Raw genomic sequence first — 25,980 nt, forward strand, 5'->3', positions numbered from 1 at the left:
GTTGTTTGCCACATATCTCTTTAATTCAGCCCAAACAAACTCTTGGGTTTAGATCTAGATGGTAAATGGTGGTAATCGTAACACCTCATGATTTTTTGCTTTAAAGAGCTCATCTTTGGCTAGTGAAGCTTTATTATATTATATAATTTTGGCTTTAACATAGATTCATCATATGAAAATCCATTCTTGCATTTTCGCTAGTTGGTTATTGTGGTATTGGGCGTTATCGATTACAACCACAGATGCTGGTTTTGAAATTTGGAATCTGAGTCTCTGTGAGCCACTTGATCATTTTCGTAGTTCATGTTGATTTCAATTTACATATGCATTAGGAACAAACCCGTTTTCATCAACTGTGTGCACTATAATAAGGCATAATAACCCTTTGCCTATTGGTTTTTTAATACTTTCCAAATATCACTCCATCCTTTCGTATGGGTATGAGATGAATTTCTTGGTCTATGTATTACTATGCGCTGTTCTTCTCTATACTAGATGAAGTTTAGAGAAGGGTGCTGAAGAGATGGGTTGGTGTTTCATTCGCACTTTTAGATTGTTTTGAAATTTTGTTCAACAGAAACCACTTTTGTGGACTTCTTTACGGAGAGTCTCTTTACATCCTTCATAGCCGGTATCTTTGATTTTTTGTGAATTGTTTTTAACGTAGGAACCGCCTTTGCCGTCATATGATGGTTAATAATAGTTATGGGTGGATTAGTATTTATATTTAAAGAAACATTTATTAGAGAAAATAACTTAGAGGAATATTGAATATTTCCAGCCACTGCTTCCACAGTTTCCATAAAATTTCATAAATTGCTATTATTATTTATTCTCGACTTTGACCAATTAATAATTTTTTTTAACTTTTAAAAGACAGTTTAAAATTAATAAGTTAAGAAAATACACAAACCGTAGTAGTAAGCTAAAACCTAATAATTGATAAGGACGATGTGTTTACTAGTCACTATTACCTAATTGATATCGATTATAATAATTGGCTATAACACTGCGATGTAAACTAACAGGCCTCTACGACTAGAGGGTTTTGCCACTGCGCATCCAAATTTCATCGGCCACTTGGATATTGTTGAGTTGTAATTTGCTGAAGAAACTTTCAAAAGCAAGCTCTACTTACGAGTATTTTTTTTAGAAAAAAGGGCATAAAAATTGTATTTCGCCTTGTTTTCTTGACTTTAGCAATTACACCCTTTACAAGTACAATTAACAACTTAAAAATTATTTGAAGCATTTTTTTGTCAGTTTTATTAGCCGACTTTTGTCCCAAAACTCCTAAATTCTCCACTCTTGATCAACTATTATCTACTTCATTCATGAAAGAAGTGTCATCTTGAAATTGAATGATACCACTCATAAAGTCCTTTTAGTTTTGTTAGGTGTTTTTGCTAAATAATACTAATATTAAATGTGTTCGTTTTGTCCAGTAGCGTGACGTCGTTAAGCCGTAGCAGTGTTCGAACGACGACGCCTGTCCAAAGTCATCCGTTGGCTCCTTCCACCGCAGTGTCTTCTAGTCTAACAGCGCCCGTGCCCGCGGTCGCTCAACCGTCACCATTGGCTAAGCCATGGGCGACTCCTGCGTCGGTCGCCGCGCCGACTCCCACCGCTCCCGTTGCTTCGAGGTTAAGGTATGTGTTAGCTCTAAAGTCACGTTCTCACTTCAGTCAATATTATCGATCGACTTTGCCTATCGATACTGTGGATTTATGTATGCACTGCAATCGACAAAGTATGTTGATGGACCTATCGACTGCTTTTCCATGTCATGTGGTAAAATCACAAGAGTTGTCAAACCGGTTCACAAGTATGGACAATAGCGGACATGCTAGCGTTCAACCCTTGACACTAACAAAGAGATTTGGCAAAAAGTGATCGAAACATGAGTCCTGATGAAATGGCAAGTGATAGAGAACAAATATTTAACAAATTTATGAGTGAAACGAATGTCTCGACGAAACGCTGCTTTTAAGGAATGGCAAGTTTTAACTTGGTGTCTTGTTTACAAATCCTTGTACAGAAATAAACAGAAATTATTTTTTTTATAGTCCGGCACCTCCTCGACCAACTGCAGCTCAGCCCTTACACGGGACAGCTTATCCTCCAACGGGAGCACCGCCACTGTTTGCGCCCCCAACCCTGGCAGCGCCCGTGGTGTCCACCGCGAGTCCGCTGGCTCCGACCGCCCCCACTGCTACCAATCCCAATCCATTTTCGGCAGAGAGTCTTTTTCAAACAAGTAAGGCTTCTTGTACTTTTACACTGTCAAACACGTTAAACTTTTAACACCGAAAAATTAACAAACATCTTCGCAATGTTTCCTCTTTGAAGAGAAACATTCGTTTCCAGATCAGGCGGATATGCTACGAAGGGAGCTGGACAATCGGTTCCTCGCTTCGCAGGATCGCGCTCTCGGAGTGGCTCCTCCTCCATACCTGCGCACTGAAATGCATCAACATCAGCACCATCATACGCACGTGCACCAGCACACGACGTCACTGTTGCCACCACCTTCTGCTTCTGCGTTGTTTTCAAGTCAGATGGTAAGATAAAAAGAAAGAAGTTTATAATACGAATGAAGGAAAGTTAAGAATTTAAATAAGCTTTGAATTAATCATGAAAGTAAATTTGAACCTTGGTAAAATTGCTAGCATCAGAACATTTATTGCATAAGTTATAATAGCATTTTCTTTTAATAGCCGCTATCTCCAATGGACAGGCTAACTAGACGAACGCAGAGCAGTGTGAGTATAATAATTTAATAGATAATGTTGTAAATGTTATTATAATGCTGTAATTTTTATGTGGCAAAATGCATTGTTACATAAAAAGGACTAAAATTCAATATAAAAGGTCAGTTTGACAAGATCCAGATAGTATATAGGGAGTTGCTTAAAAAAGTGTATTATAATTTGAAAGAGATATTCCTAGAGAGATTTTAGGTTGAAAATATATAAAATATTTGATTTTTAAGATGTAGGGTGACCTTTATTTTGTTCAAACAGAATACTGCTATAGAAATGCACTTTTTAAATGTTCATTTTTTTTTAGATATCGATACAATTTTAAGCTTAAATTAAATTATTTGCCCTAATTAAAAATTAATTTATCTTTTACAAGTCCTTAAAAAAATCATAAAAAACAATCAAACCTATAAAATACTCCTATATTGTTTTTGTACTTTTCTTAACATTCTAAGCCTTCTGTATCATTTTATTGCAATTTTTGGTTGTTAGCTCACATCAATTATTTTCCTATCCAAACGTGGTTCATTATCGAACTCAATATATAATTATTTGCAATTACTTGAATATAAGCTTCAGCTCATTACATTGTTTTATCTTAAAATGTATGTTTAATCCATTTAAAGGAAGATATGCTACATACTGAAAAAGGCATTATAATGACATTTAGTATTTAAAATAAAAGACACACTGCATTTTTGCCAGCAATTTTGCAAGTGTTTAGTCTTTTTAAGTTTAAAATAAAGAAATAAATTCGATCGCGATTTCAGTTTAAGGATATTCCAAAGATCGGCAGCGTGGACTCTCCGTTCTATAGACAAGGCTTAGGCGTGCCGGGATATCCTGGATATTCTCCGGGTTTGATTGGACATCCGGGATTGGCCACAGGGCCTGGAGGACCTTTTGTTCCACCTACACATGGAATGCCTTTTCAGCCAAAAGTAAGTACCTTATCGTTTATCGCCGCTTAGTTAAAGCATTTGGCACGATTATTTCTAATAAATTTATTGACAAAATCTTTTTTTAATTTACTTCATTCTTGGTTTCTTCATTAATAGAAAACTAGGTCTTATAACTATTCTATTTTGTACGGTTCTAGCTAAAAAAGCCATATCTTTTGTTTTAGTATTGAATATTGTTTTTTTATATTGGGTGCCAGGTAAAATAGCTCACAAAGTAACGATATTATTTTTAAATATTTTTTTAATTAGGCAATTGTTTAAAGGGCCATAATTTTGAAATTTGTTTCTCTACCAATAAAATCTATAGAACTATATTTAAGTAGAATAGATTTGATAAGATTAAAAATAAGATGCTGCAGTTATATAGGTTTAAAAAATCAAACAAATGAAAAAAGGTTTGATAATTCTTCTGGTGAACTTCCTAGATCTGCTGCACTGCCATAGGAAGCTCATCCTCAAAATGTTTTTTTCTTTGTAATTCCTCTTGGTTTATTTGTCCTTACTAGGTTAAGTTGACTTATTTAAAAAGTTAAGAGAATAATTTGTTTGTTTTAAAACTTGCTATATAGCTTCAAATTTTCCTCTTTCTGCTTATTACTAGATGAAAAGTACAAATTTATTATTTTCCAGATATAAATTGATGCCAAAGAACAAGTTCTTTTTTTTTACCTATCAGCATAAAGCTTCGTTGAATGCGATAATATTTTTAGTCTTATCAGCATTATTTTATATCGCCCACTGTTTTAGATTTATTTGACCCTCAAAAATTACTACGTGAAGAACCGCAGTATTTTTATCAAAATTTACCAAATATACAATCATCCATTACCTCATCTCATATTTCTAGACATACTTATTTTGTTATTTGTTTAAATGTTTTATTTTGTAAATTTCCGCTATACCATTTAAAATATACACTGTGCAAAAAGTCCCAGAACCTCTTATTGATGTTCGGAATAAAGTTTATACATAGTGTTTTTAAAAATATTCTTATATGTACTAGTGGGACATCAGAAAGAAGCATTCTTTAATTAGAATGACATATTATGAATGTTTGTACACAAATTTTCTACATAATCATCTATTAGTTTAAAGGACAATGGTTTCAAGTATAATGTCAACATTTATTAATATTTAAATTATGAAAACATAATTATTAAAAACAGAACTGAAAGTTAAAAACTTTTTAACCTGTTTACTTAAATGTTCAAAGTGACCTACTTGATCGGTTTGGCAATCTAGTGATCTGTAATAAAAGGCATTTGTAATATTTTCTAACAAGCATAGAATATATTTTATATTTTATGTCTTGAAGAGTCATGTGTAAGATCGAGACTTCTTACCGGCCGTTACTTTCCAGAGTAAACATGTTGTAACGTATTGCTGGTGATATTTCTGGAATATATTGAATATCTACTGAAATAAACGATAACAAGAGAATACCAAAACAAGCCTGTGCTTGAAAATGTTACAAATGCTTTTTATTAGCATATTGCCAAATCGTTGTGGAAGGTCACTTTCAATATTTAATTACAAGATTTAGATAATTTTTTTTGCATCTATTCTATTTTTATTAATTATTAATGTTTTCATCTATTAAACTATCAGATTAAATTACAAGTTGAAATATTCCACTTTATGGAAAAACTTAAACTTTAATCGTTCATTGTGATTCTTCCTGCATATACAAAAATATGTTCATAAAATATATCTATAAACTTTATTAGGACACTTACATATTCGCGACCCCGTTTTTTGCGCCCAGTGTATGTTGGACGCATGTTATTGTTGTGTCTCTAATGCTTTATAACATGCGCTCTATAATGCTTGCAGCCTCTCCTGTCCCTAATGCTTTTTTCTCTATTTGTTTCACAGTCGCTGTCCGCCTCAGACCCCACTAAGCCCAAAATCGTGGTACGTATCACTTACACTACATGACTCATTTTCATTATTATCTTAGATTTGTCAACTCAGATGATTACCAGACACTTACTTAATATTTTTGATATTATTTTAGAAATCGGGCAAATGGAACGCTATGCACGTGCGGGTGGCATGGGAGATCTATCATCATCAGCAAAAGTCGGGAGACGCGAAAGGAACATTATCAGCGATATCGGCGAAACCGGGTGTACCGAGTACGGCGGACATTCTGAGGGCGCCATCCCACCTTTTCTCGCCGGGTATGCATTCGAGACCGCCAGAATTGGGGCCTTATCCACCGTCTTTGGCTCACAGATCGGTTGGTTACGACCAACCCCCTCACCATCCTGGTAGTTTGTTTGCAACATCTGCTGGTCATTTAGGTAAGTCTCTATATTCTTATTTCTTTGAGTTTTCGTTCTTTTATAAGCTATTTAATATAAACAAATATAATTTGTACATATATCTAAGCAAAAAGGTTAAAAATAATAAAATAAAATGTTAAAACTATAATGAGAAATAATTTTTCACTGGATAGTTTTTGTAAAAAGGATTGGCTTGCATAACTATGAAGTATAATGACTTATTTTTATAGTCAAAAATGTCGATCTCCTACGTATTCATACATCTCCAGGAAAGGTCCCCTTATCCAAAATTCAAGCACCGAATGGACAAAATACCCAAAAAAAAACCATTATTATATACTTACCCTCATTTAGTTCAATACTTTAACAATCACACATAAATACATCTTTTGGGTCTTTCGTAAATATGGAAGTAGAAAGTGGCTGTACTAGGTACCAAAAAGTATAATACACTGAAAAAAAAGGCAACGGACTACATTATATAAGGTCCTATATATAAAGAGGCTATATATAACGTACTCTATCAAAAAGGAAAAAAAAAATAGATACATAGAAAAAAATTCCTTAATACCCTAATAATTTTATGAAATCGTTTTTACTAAATAACTTTATAAATAAATTTATAAAAATCTAAAACATGTAAACACTCTATTAGACATAATTGTACAACAGTTCCCGATATTTTATCCTTTTTTGTGATCACCAGCGCATACATAAAATAAACAGTGTTGATCAAAAGTACATAGACAGTTATGCAACTCTACCTAGGCAGATGTAAACAAAAATTAGTTAATTAATATTTGGTTAAATATCCATTATTATTTCTGACCTATTAGCATCTACGTAACGTTGGTTTAATTAATTTGTCTAAGATGTTAAAATCAATATTCTCTCTATTTTCTCCCTTAAAATTGATCTGCAAATTTCCGCAAGTTTTCGATTGGATTTAATTAGGAATTTGCTCCTCTTAAAAAACCATCTTTCACGAATATTTTGGGTTGCCTTGTTGAAACTTAAATGTTAGTCACACATTGTAGGAAAAAAGTAAAATGTTCTTATCGTTACTCTATCGTTACGTGGCATATTGAATGTTTATAATCATAATCACTACTGACACAAATTGCTCTAACGAAGATGCGAGAGTTCCCACCTGAGATGTATTTCGATTCTGCATGCGCAGTATTGTTAGGTACCAGAGCATCCCATATTTTAGCACACAGTTTCCTGTTAAGTACGACAGTTATCATTATTCTGTTTACGCTTGTATCGACCGCGCAATTATAAGAACCACATTAATTTAATATTACCTATTCAATTTGAATAAAAACTGCACACAACATCTTCGCAGTTTATCCATTGCGATCGCTTCGCGTTTATTCGAATTTTCGCGTCTAAGTTACTAATTTGTGGTACTTACCTACAAAAAAAGGTTGTTAGTCTATTTACTTTTGATCAGAATATTTTATATGTGCATATTTTTAAGTACTCTGCAACGTGTATACTGCAATAAATGCAAATTTCTTTCTTAATATAATATTATTTTCTAGGTAAATCGCCATTTTCCGCTACCTCCTCAATGTCACCATTTACAAGGTATGCGGGCGGACCTCTGGGAGGATCCACAACATCGCCGTTCTCTATGTCACCTTTCGCGCCATCTCGAGATGCTGGCCATCTTGGACTTAGCCCCTTGCACCACGACCCTTGGAGGATGCAACGGACTTTACCTGGATTTCCTCCATCGGTTAATCCCCTGCCTCCCTCTCTACCCGGGCTCCCACCAGGACCGGCCCCTTGGACCTTAAAACCCGATCCGGTACTGGAACAGAGGGAAAGAGAAGCCAGAGAAAGAGAAGAGCGGGAACGGGAAAGGTTAAGAAGAGAAAGAGAGGAACGGGAGAGAAGAGAACGGGAAGAGAAACAACGACGACTTGAGCAGGTAGGTTAATGGAAATTTTGATATGACGTGTGCTTCTTGCATCAGGTCTGTATAAACTAATGAAATATAATAATTTATTAGCAACAGCAGCAGGAACGCGAACGAGAACGCCGGGAAAAAGAACGAAGAGAAATGGAGCGGCGAGAAAACGAGAGGAGAGAACGGGAACGAGAAATGTTGCTACATCAACAACGATTAGCGGCCGAGTCAGCAGCGAAGCAAACAATGTCGGCGCCGGTTATTCGTGAGAGATCGCCTCTGCGAAATGGACAACCGGAAATGGCTGATATTAGAGTTAAGGAAGAGCCCAGACCTGTTGTTAAGGAGGAAGATTTATTAGCAAGGACGGACCATAGGTAAGAAATCTTAATGAATATTGAGCACTCAAGTTAGGGGAATAAATTTAAAGATATAACAAGACATCTGGGACTAATGTCGGATAATACATTAAGTTGTAAAATTTTACACCAGTGAAAAGCTTTATTGCTTAGCCGCGAGACGCAGGGAACGGTATCTTGAATGATTTTTTTAAAATAGTAAACAACTCACCCAAATTGTAAAACGTTTACCTAGAAGCTTAGCCTACTTTTAGACTAATATTTTTTGACAAACTAAATTACTTAATTTTCAGGTATCATCCTTATCTACGACATCCGAGCTCCTTACAACCGCCACCGCCGTCCGCGTTGGACCGATCTCGAATGTTAACGCATCCGCTACCGCCCCATTATGCGCCGCCCGCTTCACATTGGCCCCCTACCACCATGGCATCGGATCCGTTCTACAGATACGGATACAATCCGTTAATGGAAACGATGAGGCCGTTAGATGATAGAGCAGCGGCGGCAGCTAGTTATTATGGTGCTTATAATGCCGCGGCTGCGCACCACGCCCAGTTAAGGTTAGGCTTTCCTTCATGAATTAATCGACAAGGATTATTTATTTTGAAAGAGAAATCTATATATAATTACTTACATGGGTGACAATTTAAAAAGCTCCCACCCTTAATAAATTTCTTGCAGTTAAAATGAAAAATCGGAAATATGTGTCAATTTTATTTGTAAGGGACACAATTTGTCACCATTAGAATCTTAAATGGGAATGGGGGTCAAGTGGCATCGTTTAAAAGGGCGGTCAATTCTCTTTTCAATAATATCCTGTTCTGTTGCTTTTTTTTTAGAGGTTTCCGAATAATCGCGTTTCAAAGTTGCCGAAACAATTATAAAACATTAACGTTTCTTTTCTCAAATTTCGATAAGCGGCAACTTGGCAGAGGAGGATATGGCTCTCCCCTGCCTCCACCCCACGCTTATGGGTAACACTTCATACTTTATTTGGGAATTGTCAAAGCAACCTCGAAAAATGCACATCAAAAAGTAATCTAATAAAATGTTGATACTTTTACTTCAAGTATCTAGTTACTTCGAGTTCACTTGATGTCTTAATCACTGAAATTCCACAAAAACCCTTGATATTTTATTAAAAAGATCTAAAAATACGTTGCTTCTTTAACCAGACATAGCTAGCAAATTCAAGTAGCCAAAACAGGAATAATATTGTTAATTTGCTGTTGTTTGTTGGGCTAATCAGTGATAACTTTTTCGAAATTCATAAAGTGTGAAAATGGTTTTTGTCTTCAAGAGGGAAATCGTGAAGTAAGTCACTGATGTGCTGGATTTGGTGGAAAAGTTCTCCGAAACTGGTTCGGTGAGCAATAAAAACACGAGAAGTGATTAATAAAGGAACTCAAATTGAGGTTTTGGAATTATTTGCCACACAGTCCACGTGTAGCTCCTTGTAGGACCGCAGCAGAACAAATAGTAATATCATAGATATTCTTGCCATTATTGGTGCTTTATTTATTGAAAGAAACTTGACAGGTGATCTGTATATTGATATGCTTGAAGAGACTATTGACCATGAACTAGAAACTTACGATGATACAGGGGTGGAGGGAAATTCAGTTTTAAAGGAGACAAGGAGGCTGTTTGTTAATATTCCAGCAGGACGGTGCTCCGCTTCAATACTTTCTTCCGATCCGACAGTGGCTGAATGAGAAATTTTCAGATAGATGCGGAGATTGGCAGAAGGAGACCAATCGAATTGCCCCCAAGTTCACCGGATTTAACATCCTTAGACTTCTTTTTTTTGGGACATCTTAAATCCATTGTATGTAATTGTACTATTGCTGATCTAAAAAGGCGAATTACCGCAGAATGCCGATCAATTCACGGAGAAGTTTTTTCCGAAATGTTATAGTGCATAGATCACATTTGTATTATTGTAGAAATTTCTTTTGCAATAAAAAATTAATTTTGTCGAAGTAAAATAATCAATAAATAGAAAATCTATTGGAAAAAATCCAACTACTTTTTTCTCCTGTTATTCAACGATTTTAACGATGTAACCTATTCTTCTAATAATTTGGAAAGGAACCAAAATCCAATGCAGGCAAGTCTAATTGTTTTTGCAACTTTGAAACGCGATTATTCCGAAACCTCTAGATAAAAAGCAATAAAGTAGGATACCACTGAAAAAAGAATTGAACGTCGTTTAAAATGATGTGCCATGCCTTGACTCCCATTCCCATATAAAATTCTAAGGCTGACATCTACCCCTCCTAGCAGGTTGAAACAAGAAGTCTGAAAATATCCATTTAAAGTGTCCCCTGACAAATAAAATTGATATCTTTCCGAGTTTCCATATTTTCAACTGCAAGAAAGATATTAAGGGTGGGAAGTGTTCAACTGTTATTGCGTTCAATGCAAACGTGAAATTAAAATAATTTTACTAATAATCGTGATAAACGAATAAAAATATTTGTATTTTTAAACGGCAAAAACATTTAAGCACATTAAGTAAAATCATTTGCATTAAGCATTTGCGCACATATATTTCATATTGTATTTTCTACTGGAATTTACCAAAAGAAACCGCTGTAACATTCTGTCCCTTATATATAACCCTGGATATCCATATATAAGTTGAAGATATTTTTGTTGCCATATTATGTCACAGTTAGGTCGGTTTTATCACAACTTGATAAAAATGAACACAACATTTAAAGTATAGTAAACATCAATATTTTATTACAGACATTTACATTCAAAATGTATTTCAGATACGCAATCGATAACAGTATGCGCGGCCACAGCAGTCCACACGTGCAGTTTAACGGTGTCAAAAGAGAGTCCGTAGATCAGAAATTAAGCGACCATTTCTCGTCGTCCAGACCCAAGGACCCGTCGATGCTACACATGAGAGGGGGCCCGGGTCCTCCGCCTCCCGTACATAAAATGAGCGGCACTCCCCCCAGCGAATTGCACAAAAAGGAGGAGTCCCGATAGCAATCGGACCACACCAGCGCCGCGCAGCTGAGTAACTTGTAATTAATATCCAGTGTATAAAAATGGTCTTTCATTAGATTTTGCTGCTGATTGTGCTGTAATTATGATATTGTAGCGGCAGTATTATGAGAGTGCGAATTTATTTTCCGAGCGGTGCCATTGTACGATGATATAAAAGAATGCGGAGCATTTTCCAACAATACAAGTGAATGTTTTAAAATGGTTTTTGGTTAAGAGATGTATGTTAGTTGCAAATCCCAGTGTTCATAGAAGATTAACCTTTAGATAGATCTAGGAAGATATTAAATTAATTGTAGGTTAATTATGCCCAGTGTTCAGAAGTCTTACTTAACCAAACGTAACCTGGATATTTCTTGATTTTATCTATGAATAAATTTAATAATGATGATGGCAACATGGTGATAAAGAATTCATTAAAAAAGTTTTTTGGGTTATACATTTTTATATGACCAGAAATAGTAGTATGTTTTTTATTCAATGGTTTAATATAAGTAACAAGAGTTAAAAGGTATATTTATTTCAAATATATTCCTGTAAGGTTTCTTTCACCTTAAGCGGATTTGATAGCTCATTTTATGTATATTACAAAAAATATAAAAGAAATAAATATATGAGTTTCGCGTCTATTTTCGAAATAACTATAAGATATTTTCTAGTAATTCCCAGAAAAATTATTTGTGATGCCAGAGGTCCAGTTTTTATTCAAACAATAATTCCTTGAATTAAAAAAGAAATGAATTGATTTTTAAGGAATAATATTTTAGTAAATAACATTTTTTCTTGTTTTACATAATATGTATATTTTCTGCATTGGAGAATAAGAAAATTCGGTTCATGGAAAAAAACGCATAAAAATAATTTAAATTTTTAAATAAATTGACAACATTTTGCAACTCAATTTTACTAATGTAAATTATTGTATTGCAATTTTAGTGCCGTTCTATATTCTAATCTGCGAAAAAAATCCTTTTATTTAGTTAGAATTTCATAATTATCATTGACATGACTAGTATACTAATTCAAATTTGATTATGACTCCGTGGAAGTTTAATGCACTGGAAACTCGATTAATTGCGACTAATTGTTTCCTAAATGTATCCGGATAATCGAAATCTCGGTTAATTGATTTAGAATTTAAATTGATTAGATTAATAGAAGATGATTTTGTACATTGTATTAGGCATATATCACAGGTTCATTATGAAACAAAAGATGTATTTTCGTACACACATTTCTTAAAATTACTAGAATATTATAATCCTTAACATATTTTTTTTAAAACAACAAAAATCTCTTAAAGTTGTCTCTGTAGTTTAATTAGTTATTTGTCACAAGCAGTTTTTTTTATTCGTTGTTCCTACTTTACGCATTCGTTATTATTTTAGGCATCTCACAGTATCCCACTCTGTTTGCTTTTCCAGCCATCTGAAAGCTATTTCCAGGGCTAGTTTTCGCATGAGACGGTCTTGCATAATTTTTTACATGCGTTTTCTTCAGGTTTATCTTCGCGCATTTCTTTCTGTTCATTTGCCTACCTTGATTCATTTGCCTAATTTAAAAACCTTGTGATCATTACTACTGCTCCTTTACATCTTCAGTACCTCTTTTCCTGGCAAGTTTTTCCCTAGGGAACAAATTGTTCTTTAAAGTTTTATATCAAATCCCACGCATCTACAACAATATAACAACATTCCTTTTTAAACTTGCTTGAAAAATTACTTCACGTAACCCAATCAATAATAGATCGAAAAAATGGTTTTCGATGAAGTCAATTTAATGTTCCAATAACACACTGATTCTTGGATTTACCAATAGGTAGCAAAGTCATTTTAATTGTATTGGTAGCGCAAACTAATCTTGTGACTCGCTCGTTGCTTTACTACCTCGAGTTCCAATTAATTCTATTTCATAAATGTCGTAGTCAATTCATAGTCATTTTGGCTGAATTGGTATTAAATAGTTACGCGATTTCCCCCATTCGTAATCAACATTACGAGATTTTCACCTGTAGAACTATCCATCACTTGATACATACAGTTTATCACCTTTTAAAGTTTTTTTCGATTATTATAGTCTTATAAATTTAATTTTTAAGTTGGGTTAAGTTTTTGTTAAGATTACATGTTATATTTAATATCTGATAGCATACAGACTTATTATCCATACATACACATGACATTTTATTCAAAGTACCTGGTTATACTGCACTTTCCATAACTTACCACACTATTCACTCTTGACAAAATATAATAACCCAAAAAAAAAGTTGAAACTAATATTAATCTGGTGGTACAGGAGGTATAAAATAAAATTGAAAGAATAATTTTTTAAAGATTGAAGTAAAAAAGCTGATATTTCTAGTCATATCATATGAGTGTATAACCTGGAAAAGACACTTGACCATATTGAATTTTATTACTTTAGCGGAAAACCCACTTTTAAATCACCAATTTCCAACATCCTTTCGTAGATAAGATCATGAAAACACTCGACTTAAAAATGACTCCACTTTTAGCAAACAAAAAAAAATGTTCTATACCCATAAACCGGGTCGCGCATTTTCCATGTATTCACAAAGTGTTGTTAAACAACCGCAAATGGCAAAAAAATAAAGTAAATTCGCGATGTATGATCTCAAAATGTAAAATCTTAATCAAAAGGAACGTTTCTTTTTTGTATAGCGAGTTCCTCAAAATATTTTTACATTTTATTGTGAACGTAGTCGTAATTGATATTCGGCAATACGTGTTGTAGCGATGCATATAGTATTTCTTGGGCGGTCCTACCAGTGGGAAAACGGGCATTTTATGTCGTGTTTCAAATATTTATCCAATCATTTCACATTTAAGAATGTATGAAATGATTGGAAATTCTAAATTGTTAAAAATATGAGAGTACAAATTTTTAGGCTATTCAAAGTTTTATTAAAGTAGACTTTGTAGGTCGTGTGTTTCGTCGAATTACATGTTTTAGAAGAAAAACCGTTTTCCCAGGTACGGAACTACAAAACTGACATGGAAACTCATTTTTTTAAGGCCTCGAAGCGATTCAAAGTGATATAAGACAAATCCGATTACGAGCGCCTTAGAAAAATAATGGTTTCTCTTAAAACAAAAAAACCACAACTCTTTTATTTAAGCAACAAAATGATACTAGGATCTTTGTGTTCATTACTGATTAAATATGTGCAGCACCCTTAGGGTGATTGTATGTAGGGTTGGGGAGTCTTTTTCTAGAAATCCCTTGTACATAGTAGAACTTGGCGTTTTGTTTTTATTTCAATAAATAATAAAAAGCGCATCTAGTATCATTTGTTAACTAGGTTGTTTTTGGAAAGTTTGATATTAATGAAGCTTAGAACCTTTTTTCTCACAAGACAGTCAATATATTTAAATAAGTTTAAATTTGAGAATATCAATTAATAGAGTTATATTCAGTGGTTGCCCATAAAAAAAAAGATTAGCCGTTTTCTTTTCAAATTTATTCACCATATTAAATATTGTAATAGAATTTCTTGCAAGGCGTTGTGTGAGTTTTTCAAAGGTGTTCAATCGGATTTAAATCCAGGGAATTTGAAGGCCACTCGTAACACTAACACACTTGAACCACTCTTTACTACATAATCCATATGCTCTGTATTATTCTCTCGGTGATGGACTCTAAAGTCTAAAGCCTTTAAAGTTTCTAAGTAGATTTGTTTGGTCATGTCTTTTTGTATCAACATCATCAAATGAATCGCACCCAAGTGAATTAAATTCTGCATTAACACGTTCTTTTACATAACATTTTCTACGGAAATCGAATAAACTATAGCAATTTCTAAAAATAAGTTTTGTTTACTTAAAGGCAGACCTTTTCTAGCAACTGTAATCTGTTGTAGCCGTCTTATTATGGCTCTTCTTAGACCAAGATTATTTTTTAACTGTGGAAGTAGCAAATAAGTCTATTAGAACCTGGCATTCACTATGTTTATCTAATTTTCTATTAGACCGACCCTTCAATAAATACTATAGAAATTGTTTTGGGTTTTTCACTATAATGCTAAATGTTTTTCTTCACTAGTACAATGTCTAGCACGACAGGTTTGCTGTAATCCAGAGGCAAACCTTATTATTATTATTTTTTTGACCACTGACCAATAAGTATTACAACTTAAGGATATTTATTAGTGACCATAAAAGATGCTTGTTATATTGCAAACTAGTAAATATTTATAAATCAGTTAATACAAGTCTAATACTTTATTTACTATGGTTAATCAATCATAATGAAAAACCTCGTTATAAATTAGTGTTGATTTTTATTTTATTTGCCGCTACTTTATATGCAATGGTGTCTAAATTATGTTGTTTTTCGAGGATTTCTATTCAATAAAGTAGAAAACTTTTAAAAACTAGTACATTTGCACCACTGCATTGGTTTTACGCAAATGCTATAAGTTATTGAAAAAAATTGTATAAAATAAAAGCCAAAAAAATAAGTATTTAAATATTTAAGTTTCAAATTCAACGACTTCTTTTAACTCTTCATTTCAATAAATACAATTAACTGCAGCCTAATAAGCAATAAAAAATAATGAGGTTGTAATTTAAAATCAAGATTAAACTAGTTTAATAACCTTTTTTTTAGCAATTTGTTTAGATGATTAATATTGGGCGAAGATTTTTAACTTTGCAATATCAACTATTTTGAAATACGTAGATGTCTCTTGTATGTGCTAAGTAGAAAATATTTTTTTTCTTTTTGACATATCAAAACCTCGTCTTATTATTTTCACGGATTCTTCAATTCACTAATATAAATTTAATAATTGGTTTATTTATTTTTTTTTGTTAAGTAAAGTTTTTCCACAGATTTTTAATTAAACAGAACGGTAAATTGAATCTCAATAATAAAGAACAATGTTGAATTAAGAAAGGTTTCTAAGCTTCCATTAAAAAGAACTTAATTATCCTGTTATTTAAAATCATTAGTAGAAAACTGCCTAAACAATTATTATTGTCAAAAAAAATGAGATGTAAATAATGTATTTACAAGAAGCTTTTTGTGAAAAATAAACCCTTTAAACTAACGTGTACCATAATGATGTCACTTAATAATTTTAATTTATTTGTATATATTTTTATAGGTAATTTATTATTTATTAAGACTGATGACCCATCATCTTATTATTTCTTTGTTGTAGGTAACTTTTTTATGTTATTTTAATTTGTAAATTATGTAAGCTTCCCTTAAATAGTGTCTTTTTAATAAATAATTTTGCAGTAAGCAATGTTTTTGATCATTGTTAAAGCTAAAACTTTTTATACCCTTGTTTAACTTATTTTATTATTTATACAGGAAGTAATAATGGATAAAATATTAAGCAACATCTATTGTTCAACATCGTTCAATATTCCATCCTGTATAATAAAATTGTAGTATACAGAGTACCCAAAAGGCATGCACAATACTAAAATCAAAATTTGATAAATATTTTTTCTAATTAATCCAAGAATTTGTGACTTGTACATGCCTTCTACAAACTCATTGTATTTTCTTATTATCAGAGCTGCCTTATTGAATTTTATTGCGCTTTGTATATTAGCGCCCACCGGAAGGATTATGAACATTTTAGTTGTAGAATTAGAACGGACCAAAATAGAAATTAATATAAATATAAATTTACAGTAAAGTGGATCAAATCTGAGGGTAAGCGTGAGCATCTAAACATATTATCGAAAGAAACGCATTTTCTAAAATATTTATTTAATGTACCCCTTCGGTGTTGGTTATACATTTTTCAGCAGGGTACTGAGGTGAAATCAAAATAATACCAGCTTGCTTTTTATCAAAATAAGTGGACCAAATTTACTTTGTTTTGTTTTAGAGTTGATTCTTTCGGTGGCGCGCATTTTGAATACTCATAAGGTCAGTCCGATACTTTTGTTTGTTTCCAAGCCTATCCAGAGTACAAAATTTCGTAGAGCTGCAATTTGTTTAAAACCGATGGTAGAAAATATTAAAATTATGTCAATTATCAATTGAGATGGGATTGATTATCAATCATAGTTAGTTGATCATATTAATTTATGATTAACTATCATACGTTACTGGTTATTAATGAGTGTATTAGTATTTTTATTTTCCGAAGGGTCTAAAGAATTCTAAGATATATTCGATTTCTAGCAAAATATGGAAAAAAAATATTTAAAAAAAAATCTTCTCAAACCAATCATCTAACTGCCATTATGTTGTTTATAAAAAATGTTTTATTTGCCAAAATTGCATCGTCTATTTGACCGCAAGTGAATATAATGAATAAATTACATTATCGGTTGAGAAGGTTCTGCGAGAAAGAAATTTCACTTGAAAGTGACAATGGAACTACCTTTTGACAAAAATATTACTGCTTAAGATTTTAGGTACATTGATCTACTTTCTTCTAGATCATACTCAAAAGACTATCCAAATAGCGGTTTTCTTTCAAGTGAATAAAGTTTTTAATTCAGTTGAACTCATAAAGAATATTATTAATTTAACAGGGATTTCTCATTTGAAAACTGATGAACTAGTGTATGTTCTTCATTTCACTAGTACACAATTTACAAAGAGGAGTTCAACTCCTCGTTTAATTAATCAAGTTTTAATTAGTTTTTGTATATGAAATTAAAAAAAGTGATAAAATTAACACAAATTTAGTCACATTTTTTTAAATAAAATCATATATAGATTTCCTGGCATTTCTAAAACCGATCTTTAATTTGCCACTCAAGCTCCATAAATACAGTTTATCAAAAGTGGCGCAGGGTCGCATCAACATATTTACCGAGATTAAAAGAAAATCACGAATTCAGATCTGAACATCGAGGGGACCAAATTATCTTCAAGAAATAGTTTTTCTAGAAAAGTGCAATTCGTGATTGCGTCTACCTATAGTCAAGTTTAATAGTTGCAGCCGTCAATTTTTTTAAAAACAGAAGGAAAATGACTCTCGGTAATAATTGCACTATTGATTACTCCTCCGTTATACCTCGAGACCTTTGAACAAACTTTTAGAGTTTTTTATTGAGTAACATTAAATTGTAATTATAATACAAATGAATTTTAAGTGACCTTCGTTAAAAAATAAAAGATTAATAACCTACGCTGGTTTGAACTCTTGTGCAACTATTAATTTTAAGTATACTTTCACTCCATTAGAACCAGTTCAATAAATGATTTACAACTAACTACTTATCTAACTGTATGTATAGTTGCTTTCCTATCTGCTTACTTAATTCAGAGCATTAACCCAACAAAACTTACACATTTTTTTTAATAGTCATAATTAAATTGTGAAAAATACAATATAAGGTAGCTCTACAAAATTTTGGACACTCTTATATTTTATTGCTTATTCTCCAAGGCCTCTCTTGACATTCATATTTTTATAAACAATAACTTATTTTAAAATAATGGTGCCATTAGCAAATGACTTTATTTAATAGGTAAATTAGTTCAATTTTGCCAAATAATATCGAAATAATTTGCTTGGGTAGAAATGGAGCATACTGGAAGAAAATAAGCATTTATCATTATTCCACCGGTAGATTCTTCTTTTTTATTATTTCTAGTTTCCAGTTTTTACTTTATTCTATTCATAGTCTTGACTTCAAATTGTTCTGTATAAGAATTTAACTGGACTAGCTTCAATATATATGCTGCATTACTACCCCGATAAACGTAATAGAATATTCTGTCCTGGCCTTGGTCTTCATGAATTTAATAGTCAACCACCCATGACACCATTCACTTTTTTCTCCAATATTTACATTTGTAGTATAGCATTTTTAATATGGTGGTGTCACGGGTGCAATATACACTTGTAATTGTAAAATGAGAAAAAAAAACGCGTGTAAATACTCCCGCCTTTTTAAAAATAATATAGATAAAAGAATATTCTGTGCTCCCTAAGTGTTTGTTAGAAGATTACAATTTTTTATGTGTACGATTCTTATATGAATCGACGTGATGTATTATATTGAATAAATATTGTTTCTATAATAGTAGAAACATTTAGTCATACACGTTTTATTTATTTTTACCCATCCCCCATCCCATTTAAATATGTATAAGCGGAGGGTAATTTACTACAGCCCCAAAAGGCTTTATTAATTTATTTTCATGAAAACGAACTCACAAAAGATATTTACACTTATCTATGAGGAATACCACTGAGAATACTAAAATCTGAGGAACGAATTAAAAGGGATAAAACAAAAAAAAATACGCAAAAAAATTCTTAAATAACTTGAAATAATATTTACACAACTTGCTCCTTAATATTGCCAGCGGCTGCGCCAACAAAATTTATTTACGGTACCACATCTGAATGGTGTTGTATCTCTTGATTTTCTTCTGGAGTTGAAGGATTCCATACATCAGAGCTTCTGCGGTTGGGGGACAACCTGGTACGTATATGTCTACTGGTACGATACGATCACAGCCTCTGAAATTGAAGAATTAATTTTAAAGTTAAATACCCCATATTATATTCCAATAAATATAAGAATATTTTTTTTAGAGTAAATTTACATAAGATTTTTTTTTTAATTATCAACTCCAAGAGAAGAAGAGTAAAGTGGGTTTTTATCAATGAATGGTATACATTTATTTGCATGTTAGTGCTAAAGCATTAATTATTACTGGGGTTACATTAGGCTTATAATAGACTATTAATACAATGACTTTACACTCAGGACACTCTAAAGGTTTTCCAACATTAACTGGAATGTTTATTGTGAATGGTATATATGGTACCAAAACTTTTAAAAAGCAAACAAGAAAATTGCAAGAAAAAAGAAGTATTCTAAAAGTTAAAACTCTTACTTAAATCAAAGATTCTAATATTTAGTACTGATAATATTGAGTTGTCACTTGTGAGTATTATTATAGTATATTAAAGAACTATTATTTCTAACAAGAAATCATGATTTCTCATTGTTTTTTGCAATACATTTATAAAGGTAACTATGAAAGAAGCTCATGAACGACAGCCATTAAAAATTACAAAAGAGTACGGGTTATTTTTTAAGCTTCTCTAATACAGGGGTCAACATAAGAAATGTGTCTTCAAAAATTATCAACAATTTGGAAAAAAAAAATCAGTCTCAAAATCTATACAGGGTGTTCCGTTGACCATGTTACAAACTTCTAGGGCAGATAGAAAACGTCAAAAGAAAAATAAAAGTTCATATAAACATGGGTCTGGAAAAGCTTCCTCAGGGAGCTAGAGCTCTTTAAAAATAACCTTTAAAAACTAGTTTTTTTTTAATAGCTCCGGAACTACTTTAGCTACCGTAACCAATTTTGGGAGGTAAATTATTGTTAGTACGTTTATTCTTTTGAACCTACTAAATAAAAAAAATATTTACCAGGGGCTTCAGAATCAGGGGGGTATTTGGTAAATTTAGGCCCATTTCTTTAAGACTTCATTTCTGCCCGTTTGGGCATTAGATTATGATGTTCCTATGCTTTTTACATAAAAAAGGTGCTCTTAGTAAAAGTCGGTAAATGGTAAATATCACCGTTTCTGTGAAAATTGACGAAAAGCAAGTTATGAGATACAAAAATTAATTACCTATTAGGATTGGTATTACAAAAATAAACTTAAAATATTAATTGCTCAAAATGCCGGCCGCCACGATCGATACATTTATTGTATCTACGCACCATATTAAGGTTGACGTGGTTAAAAATATCAGGAGTGGTTTGGATTACTTCAGAAGCTGCGGAAATTCTGGCCACCAGGTCTTCTTCTGACTCGACTGGAGTTTCATATACGAGACTTTTCATATGCCCCCAAAGAAAAAAATCTAAGGGTGTCAAATCTGGTGAGCGCGCTGGCCAGGTGACAGGGCCTCCGCGGCCAATCCAGCGCCTTCCAACATTTTCATTTATAAACTCGCGGACAATAAGTGAAAAATGAGCTGGCGCTCCATCGTGTTGTAGCCATAAGTTCTGTCGTATATTTAGGGGCAGATCATCTATTAGTTCTAGCAGTACATTTCTTTAAAAATTTAAATAAATATTTCCCGTAAAACGAGGAGGCAACATAATTGGACCAATTAAGCGTTCTCCAACAATGCCGGCCCACATATTGACCGAAAACTTATGTTGATAGCTCCTAAAATGAATACCATAAGGGTTTTCCTCACTCCACACATGATTATTCTTAGAATTAAAAATGCCTTCTTTTGTAAATAAAGCCTCGTCAGTAAAAAGGACATATTTTGGAAATTGAGGTTCTTCTGTACACCGGCCAAGAAACCACTGGCAAAAATTCACGAGGAGCATAAAATCATTGGGTCCTAATGATTGCACCTTTTGCAGGTGGTAGGGCCAAAGAAGCTGTTCCTTAACAACGTTCCATACCCTAACATGATTTACATGCATCGCATCAGCTACTGCCCGAGTACTTACTGATGGGTTATCTTTAAATCGCTGAAGCACTTCTTCCTTAAAATCCGGGATTCGGATGTCCCTTTGCGCGCCATTATCTTGGCGTTTTATTTTAACGGAGCCAGTCTCCCTGAGCCGTTGATTGACCCTTTCAAAAAGTGTGTGAGCTGGGATTCGCCTTTCGGGAAACCGCTCTTCATATAGTCGAGAAGCAGCTCTACCATTACATCGAACTTCCCCATAAATTAAAACCATATCGGCGTATTCAGCAAAAGTGTAATCTTCCATTACTTAACCGTAATAAAAAGGGAATTAATATCATGTAAAAAATACTGACAGTGACAAATTTAAAAAATACTGACAGTGGCAATGAATTAGCATTATTATTATAATTATTAAAATAATTAATTCAGGTGCTGTATCTTAGTTTGGTTTTAGTCAATTTCCACAAAAACGGTGATATTTACCGACTTTTACTAAGAGCACCTTTTTTATGTAAAAAGCATAGGAACATCATAATCTAATGCCCAAACGGGCAGAAATTAAAGTCTTAAAGAAATGGGCCTAAATTTACCAAATAACCCCCTGATTCTGAAGCCCCTGGTAAATATTTTTTTATTTAGTAGGTTCAAAAGAATAAACGTACTAACAATAATTTACCTCCCAAAATTGGTTGCGGTAGCTAAAGTAGTTCCGGAGCTATTAAAAAAAAACTAGTTTTTAAAGGTTATTTTCAAAGAGCTCGAGCTCCCTGAGGAAGCTTTTCCGGACCCATGTTTATATGAACTTTTGTTTTTCTTTTGACGTTTTCTATCTGCCCTAGAAGTTTGTAACATGGTCAACGGAACACCCTGTATATTAAAAGAGATTCAAAAAAGAGTTAGTGTAAGAGCTAAAATAATCACAGTAATTGCACAAATTCAGAACCAACTTTTTAACAGCATTGCCTGACTTGTGCTGACCCCTTTATCATGAACATCTATCTCGTCACAATCAGAATAGTTGATTGGTTCAGATTGAATTTCCATTGATTGGCTGCAATTTAGTCACCATAATGAACTTGCATATTCAAGGATAGACTTGACAATAGATAATAAATATCAGAACAATTCAAAACAAGTAATTCAACAATTGCATAGCCTTATTCCTAATTCATGTAAAAATTAAATGCAAATTCCAAAATGTAAGTATAGGAATTACATTTTTAGCTCCAGTACATTGTTTAAATTTTAACTCATAGATAATCTGTTTAAGTCATTTTGTAATATTAAATAATTATCTATAACCTTAAACAATTATCAGGTTATAACCTCAAATACATTACATCATAAACACAATGACCTATTCAGAGGTATATTAATAATATGAAATGCTATACTCCAGCACAAAATTGTTGATAAAATATCTGAGACTAAACATATTGATTACTATTGTCAATTGGCCTTTGATTTGATCACTCTGGTTAGTAGTTTTAATATTATATATGTAAGACATTTGGGAATATATCTTGTTATTCTGGTATATACATCTGGAAACCCAAAGTTTATTAATAAAATGGAATAGAGCAATATGCATCATTTTTGATAAAAAATTTCCCAATAGATGTTCCCAGCCAAATAATTTGTATATATATTGAAAACTAAAATTATTGTTAAACAGGCTGCTTAGTGGCATTATGAGTGGGAATATCTGAAGATATCTTTATTATTCCAATAAAGTAGTTGAGCTTTAGAAACTCGCATACTCTGACCCAAAGCCAACACATTCAAATTCTATTCATCACTAAAATAAAACTTAAATGATAGTCAAGTCAAGTTATAGAGAACTTTCAGCTAAAGCGAAAACTTTTTGTCTCATGAAAAATCCTCCATAAGTCCTCTGTAATTTTTTACCAGTTATAATGATTCCCCTTATAGCGAACTTCTGTATATAGTCTTAACCTGTTTTTGCCGACCTAGTTTTTTTTTCTTTTATAACAAACTTTTTGTGCGGTATTCACAGTGTCAAACACAAGTTCAAAACTCCAGCCTATGGACCTTTAAAATTGTAATTACAGAAAAATTGCTCTTATGAAAATATTAAATGAAATGGACACAAACTAAAATTTCTCTATAGACTTTTTATATGCCATAAATATTGTTCATATGACATGCCAAAAAGTTTGTTGTTTAAACATGGGGGAATTTCAAAAAAGGAGTTTGAGTATGAGTCAGATGATGACATATACTGAATCAATTGTTGAAATAGGATCAGTTAGAAAAATCGGAACCTGATTCAGATGTGGATATGAAAAATTTAGTGGAAGTTAATGAGAAATTTATTATATAATTTCAATTTTAAAGAATATGCGCAAAATCTATAATGATATGGTTTACAAGAGAAATTTGAATGGATGATAGACTTGTGGAGTTAATAACTTCAAATATGATTCTAAGGGATGAAGAGGAGGAAGGACTTGATGAAGAAGATATTATTAAAAATAATAATGTAATGTTCCAACCATTCCTGAAATGACAATAAAAACATCAGAAATCCATAATTTTCTGGAGTACTGCCAAGGACCTCAACATATAATATGGTCTTCTTTTTGTCATCTTGAAAGCTACATAAACAAGATTTATTTTTGTAACAGGAATATTACTCAATCAAAAATTACTGATTGAATAAAGTAAATTTATGTGTTTTTTTTATTTGTGCTTTCAATTAACAATATATTATTGTTCATATGTATAAACATAAAAACACTTGCACTTTTGGTAAAACCAACCACTTTGAATGATTGTTTTGGGGTTCTTAATAGCTGAACATAACTGTACTAAAGTTACCACATCATTATTCTTAAAAAAAAAAGAAGAGGGAAAACATAGCTTGTTTGTAGCGTGCTTGTTCATAAACCTCTTAATATAATAACAAATATACTCATACAAATTAAGTCCTACAGCAATTACCAATAAGGGCTGCTAAAACCAAACCATCCTAATTTATTTACGGGCTCAATAACCTCTTTTACTAAAAATCACTCATACATTTACTTTTACTAAACTACTCATATTTATACCACTGTTTGTTTCAAATATCTTATATATAAAAAGTTTGTTTTTTTTTTAACTAAATATACTAATGGAATTCCATGTATTTTCTTAAGTCTGATTCAAATAAAGCTTAGGATCCATAAATTACCAAATTACTATTTCATTGCCATTTAAATCTCAAATATAAGTTTATAATGATTGTGTTGTTGAATCTAAGAAATGCAGTGTCTCATCAAAATGTTCCTTTCTCATAACTTGGAAAATAGTTTGATTCTTCATGCTTTGAAAACACAAATTTTTTATTGTTCTATGTTTTTTTAAGAAGAGCAATTTTGCAAAAAAAAATAAAATGCAGGCATTTTAAATAGCCTTACCTTACAACACTGTATGAATAGTGATAATATCCCCCTCCATTTGCACAACTACCCATAGAAATAACCCATCTGGGTTCCGGCATCTGATCATAGACCTTCCTAAAAGCAGGTGCCATCTTATTTGTTAATGTACCAGCGACAATGATACAATCAGCTTGACGAGGTGATGCCCTGAACACAACACCATATCTGTCCATATCATATCTAGGGGCGGCAATGTGCATCATCTCAACAGCACAACATGCCAGGCCAAAAGTAAGTGGCCACAGAGAACCTTTTCGACCCCAATTCAACAGGTCATCAAGTCTGGCTAAAGCAAATTCAGCTGCATTACTAGTGTTTTGAAATGGTGAATAAGGCTGGGTTTTAGTAACAGCACGGGCATTCTGTGTTGACTGTTCTCTGACTTGAGTAGTAGACTGGTCTCGTTGTTGTACATTGCCAAATGTTCCGGTGATTGCTCTCAGAAGATTTGGGGTATTTAGGACATCTTTGGCTGGTAAAATCGCAGTTCGCAACATCTTAAAAATAAGTTTTTAGGTTAGAAATTGTAACGCAGTAAGGAGGATGAGGCTATAAGATTCTAAAAGCATTAGGATGTTGGGGTGTGAAACGTCAATTGTACTATATTTTAGAGCTAAATTTACCTCGAAATTGTTTATTTCTTCTATATTGTTTTAAAGAGTTTTTACGTAATAAACATACAAGATGGCGACTGAAAGCCAAGAAATGTAAATGTCAAAATTGAAAGCAATCAGCTGAGAGTGTCATATTTATGTGATGCATTGTTGCCAAGGTTTTCAGAGTAATACGAGAAAGGCAAAGAAAAAATG

The 25,980-nt window shown here is 32.7% G+C and overlaps 2 protein-coding genes across 9 annotated transcripts in view; one reads left to right on the forward strand and one right to left on the reverse strand.

The window, feature by feature from the left end:
• The window catches only part of LOC126737937 (autism susceptibility gene 2 protein-like), a 241,911-nt gene extending 222,546 nt beyond the window's left edge, over positions 1 to 19,365 (forward strand). For 2 of the 8 annotated variants that reach the window (XM_050443046.1, XM_050443052.1), the window contains 11 exons: positions 1,446 to 1,649; positions 2,067 to 2,257; positions 2,350 to 2,561; positions 2,718 to 2,762; positions 3,533 to 3,703; positions 5,600 to 5,638; positions 5,742 to 6,030; positions 7,560 to 7,951; positions 8,033 to 8,307; positions 8,583 to 8,852; positions 11,073 to 19,365. In XM_050443046.1, the coding sequence (XP_050299003.1) occupies positions 1,446 to 1,649; positions 2,067 to 2,257; positions 2,350 to 2,561; positions 2,718 to 2,762; positions 3,533 to 3,703; positions 5,600 to 5,638; positions 5,742 to 6,030; positions 7,560 to 7,951; positions 8,033 to 8,307; positions 8,583 to 8,852; positions 11,073 to 11,298 (2,314 nt within the window). In that variant the 3' untranslated portion in view covers positions 11,299 to 19,365. The remainder of the gene's footprint in view (positions 1 to 1,445; positions 1,650 to 2,066; positions 2,258 to 2,349; positions 2,562 to 2,717; positions 2,763 to 3,532; positions 3,704 to 5,599; positions 5,639 to 5,741; positions 6,031 to 7,559; positions 7,952 to 8,032; positions 8,308 to 8,582; positions 8,853 to 11,072) is intronic. The other 6 variants (XM_050443048.1, XM_050443047.1, XM_050443049.1 and 3 more) reach the window with 6 other exon arrangements.
• Positions 19,366 to 19,579: 214 nt separating this feature from the next.
• Positions 19,580 to 25,937, reverse strand: LOC126737938 (NADH-quinone oxidoreductase subunit B 2-like). The gene is made up of 3 exons (XM_050443054.1): positions 25,795 to 25,937; positions 25,148 to 25,668; positions 19,580 to 19,789 (listed from the first exon to the last, which is right to left on the reverse strand). The coding sequence occupies exons 2-3, from the start codon at positions 25,666 to 25,668 to the stop codon at positions 19,651 to 19,653; spliced, it is 660 nt and encodes a 219-aa protein (XP_050299011.1). The 5' UTR covers positions 25,795 to 25,937; the 3' UTR covers positions 19,580 to 19,650.
• Between the last annotated feature and the right edge of the window lie 43 nt (positions 25,938 to 25,980).

The sequence above is a fragment of the Anthonomus grandis genome, chromosome 6 (genome assembly GCF_022605725.1).
Source record: "Anthonomus grandis grandis chromosome 6, icAntGran1.3, whole genome shotgun sequence".
NCBI classification, from domain to species: domain Eukaryota; kingdom Metazoa; phylum Arthropoda; class Insecta; order Coleoptera; family Curculionidae; genus Anthonomus; species Anthonomus grandis.